The following is a 14,731-nucleotide window of genomic DNA, read 5'->3' on the forward strand; positions in this document are numbered from 1 at the left end:
GGAAAATAACCAATTAAATGATTTTACCTGTGCACACCTATGTAGTGTCCGCGGCCATAGCGGGCAATGTGAGAGGATAACCTCTGCGCGTCCGTGCCTGAGCAGAGCGGCATGCTTTCATTTGCGCGCCTGTTGACCCGGCTCCTCATCAACCCAATGAGCGCCGTGGAGGGGAGGCTCTCTTCGCCACCGTGCATCTCTCCTCCATCTCTTCCTCACTTTTCCAGTCGCCCAGCGAGCCTGTCGGAGCTCTCAACTACAGCCCCAACACTGTCAGACCGCCTTAAAAAAAAGAAAAAAAAAACTGCAGGAAGGGATTTTGTAGCTTCTCGTCTACCCGCTTTTCGCTCATTTCCCCGCTGCCTCGAATGAAACTGGATTGGACTTTTTTTTTTTTTTTTTGCGTATTTTGAAGGAGAGCACGGCGAAATGATGCAGCACCGGAGGAGGATGCAAGTCTCACTAGTAAGTATAACCTGCTGACATGAGATACAAACATAACCGGTATCAGTGTTTTGCCACATTTGCGTTTATGTAAATGTGGATTCATAGGACTTCTTTGCCCATTTTCTCCATCGCGGGGCTACAGTATTTTTTTCCCCTGAACGTTTGCGGGAGCGAGAGGACACGGGGAGACAGAGCAAGTCTACAGAAAGGTCTGCAACTTAGGTTCGCTTCGTTATTCCCTTTTCACTTGGCTCTGCCGCGATATAAGTTGCACGTATAGCTATTGCCCGGTTTATTTTCTGTCAGCGGCCGCGCTTATGCGCACTAGTGCCACATCTGACGCACGCAGGTGGACTGCTTGGAGAGATTGTCTCCTCCAAAGGGTAAAAACTTCAGACAAGATGGTACATTTTGGGTGAGCCCGGTATCTGTTGCAGAGTATGACTGAGGTGGAAAACGCAAAAGAACACAGTCAAACTTTTGGGGTTAATCCGTGGTTTGATTTCTTACCGAGTGATTAGAAACCCAAGGATGAATCGCTCCTGTGTGTGTGTGTCTGTGTGTGTGTGTGGATTTCCTACCTTGGACAGCTCCAGCTCCTCCGCTGCCGGGCGCTTGGTTTTCGGCTGAGCCGTCTGGACCGGCTGCTTTGTGGCGGGGAGCTGTCCCTATCCCCGCGGTGCTTAAACCGCTTGCTCTAATCACGCACCATAGCGACTTGATAAACCAGTGAAAGAGAGGAAGAAAATCCCAGTTGAATACATTTTCTAATAGCAAAATTGAAATTAAGCCACGATGTTGTATTTTAACAGGTTTCTTTTTTAGTCTGCAGGTCGGTGACTGGTTTTTGGAGAATGTCACAGTAACTCGAATCTCCCCACACTTGCTTCAGGTGGAATACGTTACAGCTTATTGTCCTTGAAATTGCACTGGTGGAGCCATGTATTACTCCACACTATGCGTGATAAAAGTTACCCGAACTGACGCTGACACTGTGCTGAAAGCGAGGCATTCAGTGTGTCCACCTGCATCAGTCTTAGCTGAGGACAACTCGCAGCCAAGCTATGGTGTCTGGGCTTTTTTTCTCCTTTTTTAACCCCTCTGCATTCTGGTGACCAACAACTATAGTGAAGTTGTATAGGTGAAGTGTGCTGCATCCTTTCTGTCCACTTTTGTCATTTGTGTTTGATTACAGTCTTTTCATGATTTAAAAAAAAAGTACACGTCAATCCTTATCAGAAAACAGCTGTTTACAGTGTAAATTACATGCTTTATTCGGTAAATCAACATGTCTCCAAATAGCTTCACATTGATCCAATCTGGATCTCTATGATATCAGTGGGCTGCAGCGCTGCTGTTGACATTGAGGGCTCACCTGCAAGCAGCCTTGCTATCTAAAGCTGCTCCATGCATGCACTGATGTCTTATGAACTTGACTGAGGCAGACAAGGATGTTCCGCACACAAAACGTTCTGTCAAGACATTCATCATAAAGGACGTGTAATTGCTGACAATCTTTCCAGGATAATCCCCAGAACAACAGATTAAAGCAAGGCAATCTGATGTTGAGGGCTGGATAGCCTCCGAGTACAGACGTACCCCTTTGTTTGTTCAATTGCAGCGGGATAATATGAAAACAAGATTGGAATAAAGGGTCACTGCTGCAGCAGATAGATCATTTGTAAGGATGAAATGACATCTTCACTTCATTTTCTGAAATGACATTTTCTTCCTTGTTTTTAAAATCCCTTTCTTAAAGCTTTTTACTTGCCTTATAATCACATTTCCCTCTCTCTCTTATCTGGTTTGCTCAAATGTTAACTTGACTCTCCTTTCTTTTTCCCACCCCTCCTCTTCTTCCCCCCACCTCCTGACAGCTCCTCACAAGACTAAAAGACAACTAACAAACTGTGATTGCTCCCTTCTAGGTCTACCCCTCGGAATAACGCCAAATGGATGCTGTGCTGCGAGCCTCACCCCCTCACCAACTGCTATGGAGGCATGCCAAGCCATGCAAGTGACCTTTATCACACCATGAATGCAAGCTCCGCTGTTCAAAGAGGACACAAGTAACCTTTTCTTGTTATCTAAGAAGGAGCTGTTGATCAGAAGAGAGGAGGAGTGGGGGGGGGGGATACAAGAGAGAGGAGTCTCGTAAGGCAAACAAGCAAAACACACAACGACAGGATGCCAACGCGGTCCGAGGAGATGCTCATGGATCTGTGGATGTCCTTGCTACTGGTGTGGATTACTTGTGTTCCCTGCGTGTCCATGACTCCTATCATAGGCCAGTCCAAAAGTACACAAACTGGTGGGTCTGCAGCAGTAGCGAGCAGTCTTGGCGAAGGACAAAGATTACTGAGCCGCGCCAAGAGAGGATGGGTTTGGAATCAAATGTTTGTGCTGGAGGAATTTTCTGGACCCGATCCAATTCTAGTTGGCAGGGTGAGTGTTGTGATTGTCAGCATTATATTAAGCTCGCTTATCGTGTGGAAACATTAATTCGGCCATGTGAATGCTCTATTCGTTTTTTTTTTTTGTGTCCCCCATGGGCACTGGGAGGGTATGGGTTGTCAAGGGGGGAAACAGAGATATGGGGACAATAGGGAAGGAGGCGATGATGGGGGGATGGGGATGGGGGGAATCACAAAATGCTTTTGGAAATAATTAAACTCCTATCAAACAATGGTTGCAACAATTTCTGCTGTGTTGGATGTCCTTGAAATCCAACACACTGTGCATCAGTCGCACACATAGTTATGTTTTTTGTTACCAATTATTCTCTTACACACATAACACAAATGCATGAGTCTCACCTTTTTTCGTCACTAACTTTAATTATTAGCAAAAGGCCCCCTTTTTGATATTTCCTCCCGTAAAGCCATGATTTATGAATCAGTGCAGGACAGGGATACGAGAGGTCTATTTTAGTTCCGGTTACTTTTTTCCATTGCAGCTCTGTAATGAACAGAACTGCGGGCTAATCCTGCGGCTAAGGGCCACCTGCTCCCTGGCCTGTGTGGAAGTGTCAGGCAGGTTTCAGGGGAGGGGGAAGGCTGCTGGCCAGCCCGGCCAAAGCAGCTTGTTCACAGCTCATTGCTGGGACTCACCTGGGGAGCATCAGCCTGGCAGCCACCCTCACCTCCCTCCCACAGAATGTCACCCACCCAATCCGCAGGCCATCAAGCATAATATTTGATCTTGTTCATAATAGCTTTCGCAAACAGTGCCTAATATTTGATAATTGGTGGTTAGGCCTTTCTTGTTTATGACATACTGCTATAGTGATACATTGAAATATGTTTTTCAACCCCTCACAAGTGGCACCTGACAGTGCTCAAGCAAAAAAAAAAAGCTGTTTGAATTTTTGTTTCACAGCAAAAATAAGTCACTTGGGGCCCAAGTAAATAGTTTTTCCTCCCCTGTCTCTTTTATTTTTCAGCGCCATATTGTCATGTGGCTGCATCAATTAAATATTCGCCACCATGTGAGATTTGCACCTGTGTTTTCTAAATACCATACGAACACAAAAATGCTGTTAAGTGATGCATTAATTTTTCAGGCGAGTCAATTAAGGCAGCCTCTGCTGGATTTGACAATGGCTGCTCATCAGAAGGCTGAAACTAACAAACACTCACCAGGGCTACAGTGACCAAATGTGAGCATGGAATTCAAAGGTTAAATTGAGCAGCGCACATCTAACGGATCACCTTGTTTTCTCAGAGATGCTTAACCCTAAAAGGTTTTTTTAAAACAAAAGCTAAAATGGGACAAAAACATTTCCCAGTAAAAAGAATGATCAACATGTTAACGGCAAAGTGTCAGCAGAGGATTCTTAGCATGAACTCGAGTTCCAGTTCTTGCACAACGCTCCCTCTCTGTGCCTCAGTAAATGTTTTGCAACACTCTTGACTGTACAATAGATCAGTCTTATGCATAAGCATCTTGTTGTTGACAGACTGGGCATGGGCCAGAGTGGGGCGGGGAGGTCAGCTGTGCGCTAGGAAGAGCGCGACTTGCCTTTTGCGAGCCGATGATGGTGGTTTGCTTTCACTGCAAGGTTAAGTGCTCATGAGAATGCCTGGCAGAGCTACGATAAGTTAAAGCACGATGGCACCGTGTTGGTTTAAGAATATAAATCTCTCCCCCTCTTGGTCTCTCTGGCTTCCCCCTTTCGATGTGTTTGTCATGCTTAATTAAAAAAAAAAAAAGGAAACAATTTGGTGGGAGGTGTGATTCAAATGGGTCACGCAGCTCTGTGTGTGTTTTGCACAATTTCATCCACTGTGTGTGAGGCCGCCTGTGTCTGTGGTTGTGGGCTGATTATCAAGGAAGTCCAGGCCAAGATTAGACTCTTTCCATCCCATCATTTTTTTTTTCTTTCTTTCTATTATTGCGGGTGCACTCTGAGGTTTAATTATACTTGCATCCCCAATCTTTGTCTGTGACCGGACTCCCCCTCGACTACAGCAATATTGGGATTGAGAGTGAGAGATAGTGTTTGTGAGAGGGACAGAGAGAGATTGTGCCATCGATTTTTAATGGCGTGTCATTCTTGGTGTTCTCTCTCAGCACAGACTATTAGCATAAATGCAGGAAAGTGGCTGGGGGTAGGGGGGGGGGTGTAGAAGAGTGAGAAGGACGGCCACAAGGCGTGACAGCACCCTTCCCTTTCGCTGTTCTTCCTCGGCGCATCGTTTCTTGACATTGTGATTCACTGAGCGGCGCGTTCGTCAGCCCCCGTCAGTCCCGTAGGCGTCTCGGAGGCAGACATGCAGTACTTGTTAAAGTGAAGCAGGGGAGACAGCTGTGAAAGCTTGTTGCTCGGCTGTAGCTTAAAACGAACACGGTGTTGGAACGGATTTTAGGATTACTCATCATGAGCCAGGGATGGTTCAGAAATAACCTGTCATTAAGAACAGAAATAGGCAAATGGAGTGTGAAGGTAGATAGGCTTGAACGTATCGTTCCCACCGACTGAAGTAAGGGATGCTCATTGTTGACGCCGAGTGGAGATGCCACTTGAGCGAGAGCAGACTCTTATGTAGACTATTGGAAGACAAGCAGAGGGTAATTTTAGGAAATGCGGCTTTTGATTCACCGTTGCACAAGCATAATGGAAAAGTGTTGCCTTGGTTTTCAAATAAAACAAGAGTTGTGTAGTTTGTAGAGTTGCTGCCATTCTTCAGTTTGGCATGAGGCCTATCTAGAACTTCTGCAGTGTCAGCCCTGTTTTTCCGACAGTTTGCCTCTTCAATCAAAGCTATTTCAATTATTCAAACATACAAAGAAGAAACTCATTTACATCGGGCTATTAAAGGCAAAGCATCGCCTTAGAACAAAAGACAAACAGTGAACAAATTGCTGTGTTTGCACTAAAGAGAAAGCGGAATGTGTTTTCTTTGTAGTGTGAGGCAGATTGATGGCGGTTGGAGCCGGAATATCTCACAGCCTCAGACGCAACTTTTCTCCACTCTTTTTTACTTCCCAGTCATCATTTAGCATATGTGTGTGTGCGTGCATGTGTGTTTGTGAGGATTAATAATGATGGATTCCAGTCTGCGGGAATTGTAGTGAAGATGTGGTCCCCACAAACAGAATTGATAATCAACCATTAATATTCATCAATGTCGGGGCCGAAGTGCAAGAGTGCAAGGACAAATCCGGACAGAATGAAATCTTTGATTGTCAATTCTGTAAAGAAAATGAATATGTCCATAACAACAACAAGAGCAACAACAACAACAACAAATAGGTTTGTGTTTGCAAGGGGGGGAAGCAACACACAAACAAGCTGGCTGACAGGATCCCCAGCAACAACAAGCACTGGTGGTGTAACACACGTCAGCAGGGTGTTTTTGTCTAGAAGCCGGGCTAATTTTCTTAAACATAAGTGATATTGAACAGCCAGTCCAAGTACTGACTTGTCTGCAACGGCTCAATTCAATTGGACAAGGCAGGTGTCCCTACTATGTGTTTATTTAGTTACCGAACAGTCGGACAGAGGAGAAATTTCATTGCTCAGTGTGAGGCAGGCTAAAGTTGTCGAGTTACTTTTTTGTGTGTTTAGCAGCTCAATCTTGACCTACAGTACCATCTTTATCTGAGATGGTTCTCCGAATTCAATTCAGACCTTTTTTCGCTGCTCTTGTTGCATTCTGCACTTTGTCCTGCTAGTAGAAGATGTGGGACATCAGTCTATAAATACTGATGCAAGCTACTTCTGTTAGGCTGGATTGCCTCTCTCTCGCTCTGTCTCTGTCTCCCCCACCCCACCCCCCCCACCCCCAACATCCACCTCAGCCCTTCTTTTTCTATCTCTCTCTCTCTTCCTCTCTGTTTCTCTCAAACTCTCTGCAATGGGGCGATTATGGACAGAGTGGCTCTTGAGCCCAAGTAAGCTTGCCTCCAGGGCCGACGGGGTGTGGTACGATGACATTGTTAAAATTTCTCCGAGTGCTTGGCTTTGGCGAGGCAGCGAGGCAAAGCTAAAGCGAGATTGAGACCTGAATGCAGCTTTCGGAGCAGCCTGAGACTCGTGGCACCGCCAGATGCCCTGGTGTTTGCTGGTTTACGACGGATGAAGGCTCAGTGCCCTTTCTTGAGTGAGTGGCATTGATGTGGCCTCTGATTTCCCCCCCACCACCACCACCCCCACCCCCACCACCCCTCTCTCAATCTGCATTTACTCCTGCTCCAACAATTGAGCAGATATCTGGCTCCACCTTTTGATTGATGGATGAGGACCAGGAGTTAACAAGAGTATTAGCCGAATTATTGCCAGTGATTGATAGCCATTATGATGCATAAATTACAAGCATTGGCTCGGATATTATACATTTTGGCATGTGGCCCAAATTATACTGTACACAGGTTGTGCTGCCTTATACTACTGCCATATAGTTTCAATCAAAAAGCTGTCACCAAATCCAGGGATCCAGGAAAGCCCGTCGGTGTTTACTGAACTTCATTTCATTCCATTTGATTTCTCACACCCACCACAACTCCAGGAGGCACAGCTTTGGACTCTCTCTCCAGGCAGTGCCATAAAGATCTATATTGAGCTGTAGTCTAGCAGCGTCTCCTCTGTCTCTCTGTCCTCCACTTCGTCTGTGCTCTGTCACCCCCACCCCCCCGCCCTCCGAGTCTCACCTGCACTGCATATTACTAACGTCGGCGGGGGCATTATATCAATGGGCCATGGTCACAGTCTCCCTCTTCCTTTCCTGCCTCTTCCTCTGTCTGTCCCTTTCGGTATCTCATAAAACACAGGCCCCAGCGGTGGCTCTGATAGAGCTGTGGGATCACATTAGTGCTGCCCTCGAAGAGCTTGACAGGTTGTCTATGGCTTTGTGTTGTCGTCCTGGTTCCCATTAACAAGCTGCGCATGTGTATGTGTCATACAGTAGTCCATTCGGGAGTGTTATGGACCGCAATGAGACAAGCGGACACAGGCTTGGATGGAGTATATTTAGACATGAGGGCTGTGTGCAACAGTAAATACACAGTGTCCATGGAGCTTTATAGCCGGTGTATCTTTGCAAACATTTGCTGGGGTGTCAGCGCGAATCATATTTCTGAAAGATTTCTCTCTAAACTGCTCAAGATGTGTTTAGAACAGAAATTGCAGCCTGACGTCTGTGGTATTTCACATTTACAGGTGATCTCATCTTCACTGGCATCATTACTTTCCCAGCATTGGCTTTGGTTGTATCTTGTATGTTATTGCCAAGTAATTTAGCTTTTTTATTTTTTTTATTTTTTTTATTTTTTTTATATTTTTGAAACCAGCCTGTCAGTGATCTTGGAATAGACAATAATACTACATGAGTGTACTCACCCACTTCACCAGTGGCAGATGTGTCATTTTTGAAATATCACTCACTTTGTTCCCCGACTTTATGTCTCTTCTAAACACACCCACGCGTCTAAACACGGAGCGTACACAGCTCACAGTGTCCCGTCTTTCCTCTTGCGTGGTTTACCTGGTGACTGTTGCACTAAATCAAATACTGTATTTTCTCCCTGTGTATTTTCATAAGGGAGCTGAAATCATGTTTCGGCTCAGCGTATCGCGAGGAGGCACATGACGAGCCTCGATCCCCGGAAGCTCTCCTGTGTACATGCATCAGCTGCAATAATAATTTAACAGGAAAGCACATCCATTCGCTCGGCTTCAGAGTCCCTGAGCAAAATAACAAGCTCGTTGCTATCACTCACATCTGTGGCTCAGCGTGATTAAATCCATGTTGTACAGCGAGTAGCTCACACAGGGGCCAGTTTTCCTGAGCTTCTACATCAGTGCTAATTCAAAGCAAATGGCCCCTTTATGGTTTCACCTTGGACTGCGTCGCCACAATTAGCCCTCTCCCATGTCAGCGTTTCTCAGTCAATGGTGTGAAACTCTTCCAGTGTAAATCCAGGGGAAGCCCCCTCCCCTCGCCAACCGTGCTGCTTTCCTTCCTCTCTGCTCTCATTTCTACTCTGCCTCTCTCATTCGCACTGGGCTTTGGCCGGGGCCGGTCGTACAGAGGTGGAACACTTATGAAGGCTAAATCGTCTGGCTCTCTGCCTTGAACTTTGCTCTAACTAATTTACAGGAATTAAAGCAGTTCACCTCAGATGCTCGGCTCGTGCAAGATGGCCAAATGAGTCTGGTTGCTTTTCAAAATAGGGAAACTTGGCTTTGTTTGAATTGTAGCTTTTTGGAAGCATCAAGAGATGCCTTCCTGCAATTTAACAGACTTAAATGTCTTGGCCTTTGTGTTGCGCTGACATTTAAATGATTGCTGATTTTTCCAACAAAACAGCAGCCTGTGTATAATCATATTTTAAACAGGCAGTGATAGATGACTAAATTAAAGCAACATTAAAGAGCCTGATGTTGGACATTCTGCACACTTGCTGGACTGCGTTTTCCAGTCAAAACACTGGCCAAGGATCAGTAGCAGTGAATGAGGTTGCAATTATTCAAATCTGATTATTCAAATCAAAAGATTATGATTATCTGAAACCTGTTAATTGGCCCTTGCCTCTAACATTGGAGTTGTGGGCATATGCAGCAGCAGTAGCAGCAAAGTATTCCTGCTCCTGTTCTTGTGGGCTCGATGCTTGGCTCAACTCTCCAGGCAGCTCCTCTCCTATGGATAGAGCCCAGCGTATGTGAAATGCTGCAGGCGGCTTATCCATGCGCCTCTGCTCCCATACGCGTCCCATCAGCCAAACTGGGACTGCTGAGTAATCTTGTTAAGAATGGATGTAGTTATTGTGCAACTGGATGTGCATTTGGCTTCACGGTTTGCTGGGAGCGCACGTGGGCTGGAGAGGGAGAGACAATGGGGAGGGAGTTTTGGAGCAAGGCTGGTGGGGGGGGGGGGATGAGTGCCTATTTCTGGCACTTAAAAGATGACAACCCTCTTTCTCCGCCTCCTGACTCTGCCTCCCGAGCACCTGCTTAGCTTCCTCACCCGCTTCATACAACACAATAACAACAAAGTGGCCTGAGTAAACAGTGGATGTGACATTTACTTGAAGATTGGTGTGTTCACCTATAACTGGTATTAAAGAAGATGATTATCATCACTGCTGAGCAGAAGGCAGAGCCCTGCTTGCCTCAATCACCGAGTTGACAACACCACACACACACACACACACACACACACACACAAAACGAATCAATGGCTCCGTCTTTTGCTCCCTTTTCTCTCTCTCTCAATGAAACCACTCCTAACTCTGGTATCTGGGTGCCAACAGACTGTGGCTTTGACCTTTCTCACAAATGAATTATTTCGGTTTAATGATCCCTTCTGCCGAAAGAACAAAAAGATAGCAGAAATAATAACCAAAAGAGGAGGGGGTGTGGACGTAAAAGGGCAGCACCCACACAAAACCCCATACTTTATTCTCCACCTTTACTTACCCACTACCTGTGAAGACACCTGTATCCATCTAATAATTCCTCTTCCTTGTGCTAGTGTCTCCAAGGTACACATGATACATCAAGCCTGAGTCTTATAAATGAACTGACTTCAAGAACGAAAATACCCTGGATGTTACAAGCAGGTGGTGATGATGGAAGCACACACTTCTTTGTGTGTGAGAGTAACACATATTTTTTTTCTTTTCTTCCTTCCTCCAATGTTTGATTAATTCTTCTTTTTTTTCTGTCAGATCAGACAAGGGGGTGGAGAGGGGGGTTGGGGGTGGGGGGGGGGGGGGGGGGGGATAGACACATGAAAAATTCAAAACATTATAATATAAAATCAAGATGAATCATGAATGCTTAATGGGAATCAGGGCCGAGCGTGCAGGATGTTGAAATTGTTCCCAAAGAATCCTGTGTGTGTGTGTGTGTGTGTGTGTGTGTGTGTGTGTGTGTGTGTGTGTTGTCTGTTGGTACCACGTGCACAATGAGCGACACGGCATGTTACGTCGCCTCTCTCAGCCGCTCTCTCTTCTCTCAATGGCAACGAAATGAGGTGTTGAGGGACACTGAATGGAGGATGCCAGAAACATGTGAAAAGCTTTTAGGGGCTAGAGGCCGTCTGTTATCGAAGTCTGGCTAATTGCCTTCATCCGAGCTGCAACTGCTTGTTGTTCTGCTTGTGGACTGGACACGCACCAGTGGTCTATCTGATGAAATATTAACAAATCTTCGCTAACACCCAGTAGTCTCTATTGTGTTTTAATGAAATGCAGAGTTCCAAGAAAAACTTCTGCTTTTATGAATAATAGAACATCCAATTAGTGTAACATCATCACAGATGAGCTTCATGAAAGCCCGGACTGCTGTAATGTTGGAGGAGTGCGAACATTTAGTTAAGTTATCATTGTGTTTGAATGTTGTGTAGGTTGATTGCTTAAGATTTGATGATGAGGTCATACAAGATTAAACCTTGAAGAGTAGTTTCAGCATATGATTAAACTGCAACCATGAAAAAGGTGTGTTGTTTCGCGGAACTGAAACCATTTTGTTTTGTTGAATAAGAGCACTGTGGCCATTTTACCATTTTCCTCTCTGTTTTTTTTTTTTCAAACAGAATAAAAACATTTTTGTATTAATTTGTGGATTCCTCAACAGGCACACTTCTTTTTATAAGAAGTGTTGTAGTCAAGACCACTTAACTGTGCCCAAGGCCTTAGTGTATATCGAGACCAAGCCGAGACCAAGAAGATCAGACACGAAGCAAATGCTGCACAAATAAGTGGAATTTGCAGATAACCTTTACGAAAGTCAATGAAAACATCCAAACATTAAAACTACATTAATGATGTGGATGGATATAGATTTAATTGGTCTGGTCATGGAGTCTTGGTCTTGCCCTGCCTAGGTCTTGGTCTCGGTCAGGTGGTCTCGACTAGAGCACGTTTTATAAGTTTTAACCCTAAAGACAAAGGCTTGTGTTTTCCTATATTTTCGTTTTTGTCATCAACTCTTCTAAAATGACCAACGGTGAATTATGGTTAACACGCTGTGACATCTGCTGATCCAGAATTTGATTTTAGCTCATTCATTCATCCATTTCATTGTTAAAAACGTCAGTTGTTACAGCACATATCATCTTACCACAGAAACCAGGAAGAAAAAAAAACAGCCGGGGGACCTTTGCTGCATGTTATACACCTCTTGCCCCATGTTTCCCTTCTAGTCTTCACTTAAAACTATCAAATAAAAGCCAGAAATACCCCCCAGACATTAGTAAGCTGGGCTTCCTGGCCTCTTCTCTGAAAGTAGAAACCTCCTTGCTTAGCCTAGTTTCTGATCATTGTAAATAAGCACCCTCTGAGTTACTGGCAGCATCTGCACAGTGTTGTGTTTAAAACATTTTGCAAAGAAGTGGGATCTTACTACCATTGGCTGTTTCTTTTGGTATGTTTCTGGTGACGGCAAATGACTGTCAAAACTCAGAGTAACAATAGTCCTGTAACCTCAGCACTTAGTACACCACCAGCTGATGGAGTAATGGAGCGTTCAAATTACAGAATGGAGTTAGAGCTAATAATACCACGCCACACTGTCTGTGAGGCTGTAGAAATAGAAGAGATACTGTATGTGTCTACATGGCTTTTTATGGCCAATACAGATAATTTTAAATTAAAGCTGGGCCAACACCGACGGAAACAAAAACATTCCCTTAAAGGGAAGAGAGAGCACGTTTTTGCTTTTACTCTCCAACCAACAACACAAATAAGGATTTGTGCTGATTTCTTACATTTATTCCAATAATTCTATGTAGGTGCATAAGGGACATAAGTGCGTCATGCAGTAAATATCAGCCATCCATTAACTGTTACTGCATATTCAGAATCATGGGGGGGGTGGGCTTGGAGACCGTCCCAGTATGTACTGGGCAAAACACCGGATTCACCCTGACATGCTGCCAATCTATCACATGGCTAACACGCATCCAAACAACCCATTCACACTCACATTCACACCTATAGGCAATTTGGAGTTTCCACTTCACCAAATCAGTGTGTCTGCACCATAGAGTGCAACGTCCTTACAACTGCACTGTACTTCCTTCGTTTTTTTATGTTATTATTCGTTTTGGCAGTACATTAAAAAAAACAACAACAACTGTGCTGAATAACAGTTAAAATACAATGAAAGCTGGTTTTCATATCCACTTGTGCAATTAAGAATGCACTTTGAATAATGCATTCAACTAAAAATCCAAAATACATCACTGTCAATAATATTAGTCTTTCATGAAATTCTTTTCAAGTACTGAGCAGTGAAACCAAGACGTGCAAAGATGCTTTAGATTTCACAAAAACCAAGAGCTGTGTCTTGGAGGGAAACCCCATCTGAGTCTCATGAGATGACTCTCCTCGCCTCTGAGAAGAGAAACACTCTGCCAAATGGCACAGTGCCCTTTTGATGTTACCTTCTATGCTTTATCTGCGTCACGAAGCCACATTGCTGCTGTTAGCTGATGAAGACGTGGTGCAGCTGGGATGAGGCAGCAATACTTTAATGGCCCCGTAGGTTTTCAAATAGTTTGTCATTGGGATAAACAACATGGGGCCGAACCTTAAACCGCTGTAGCCTCCATCTGGATAGAAGCGGCCACACGATGGCTCGTTTTCCTATATCGAAATCTGTGCAGCCCTCCCATTTGTAACCTTAGAATTAAAAGGTTCTATCTGCATTCTGACTGCTTTTGAGGTATTAGGCTTTCAAATTTTCCCATCTTAGATAAGAGAACTAATATACAGAGAAGATCTCTTCTGTTTGTCAAAATACCAGGCAGCCTAAAGTCACTGTAAATATGTAATATCAAAATCCTATCACGTTTTTAAATGGGACTTTTTAGAAGAGGATTTTTTATTTTTTTTTTTTGGCAGATAAAAATCCTCGGATTCTGAGAACTCACTTTTCAGCTCCAATGCTTGGTATAATAAAAAGGCCACTATAATAGGTGCAGTGATAAGTAAAGACAAATATGGAACACTTAAGCATATTAATTGCATTTTCACGGTAACTTTGCATGAAGAAAAAGAAATTAAATAGGTCTGACAATTGATTAAAGAATAAAAATCATAAAGTATGATTTAAATCTAATGTTGTCTCAGGTATTTAAAGGTATGAACCCAGGCACATACAGCCACAACATTAAAATCATCTGTTAGTTTTAATATAAAAATATAATGTTTTTTTATACATATATTATGAACTAACAACTGTTGATGTATTTCTTGATGTTGGACCCTTTATTTTTAAGAATTACTGTACATCTTTTACCGTATATTACAATAATCAGTATTAAATAAATAATACGTTATTTTCATAGTCGAGTACTTTTACTTTGTACTTCAAGTAAAATGTCGATAATCTGCTTATTACTCTTAGTTGAGTAAAAGATTTAAAGTGATGCTTGTAGTGGAGAATATTTGCAATGTTCGTTAAATATTTGCACTTTTACTTGAATATTGACTTTGTGTACGTGTAGCAGCTGTGCACAAAGTGTATCACATTTTAATGCGTACTGGGCTGTGTAGCTACAGTCTGCTGACCCTGGTCCTCCATGACATTATTGATACCCCCACTGGTAATGTCGTGGCTGATTGGAGTATTTTCCATTTTGAGGGCACCTGATTTTGTCTACAGTCAATACCGTCATGATTAATCGGGACATATGCTGTGTATTGTTTATAGATAATTAGATGCATTGTTGCGTTGTTCTGTGCACTTACTGTCTTGTTGTTTAGATGTGGCTGAGATTGTCAATGATCATCTTGCAGCTTATCTAACAGCCACTGATTCATCAGTACCACATAT

The 14,731-nt window shown here is 43.8% G+C and overlaps 1 protein-coding gene across 3 annotated transcripts in view; it reads left to right on the forward strand.

The window, feature by feature from the left end:
• Nucleotides 1-228: 228 nt before the first annotated feature.
• cdh8 (cadherin 8) overlaps nt 229-14,731 on the forward strand; it is a 93,827-nt gene continuing 79,324 nt past the window's right edge. The window contains exons 1-2 of one of the 3 annotated variants that reach the window (XM_067495000.1): nt 229-465; nt 2,376-2,892. In XM_067495000.1, coding sequence (XP_067351101.1) covers nt 2,635-2,892 — 258 coding nt within the window. In that variant the 5' untranslated portion in view covers nt 229-465; nt 2,376-2,634. The remainder of the gene's footprint in view (nt 466-2,375; nt 2,893-14,731) is intronic. The other 2 variants (XM_067495001.1, XM_067495002.1) reach the window with 2 other exon arrangements.

The sequence above is a fragment of the Channa argus genome, chromosome 2 (assembly GCF_033026475.1).
Source record: "Channa argus isolate prfri chromosome 2, Channa argus male v1.0, whole genome shotgun sequence".
NCBI lineage: Eukaryota > Metazoa > Chordata > Actinopteri > Anabantiformes > Channidae > Channa > Channa argus.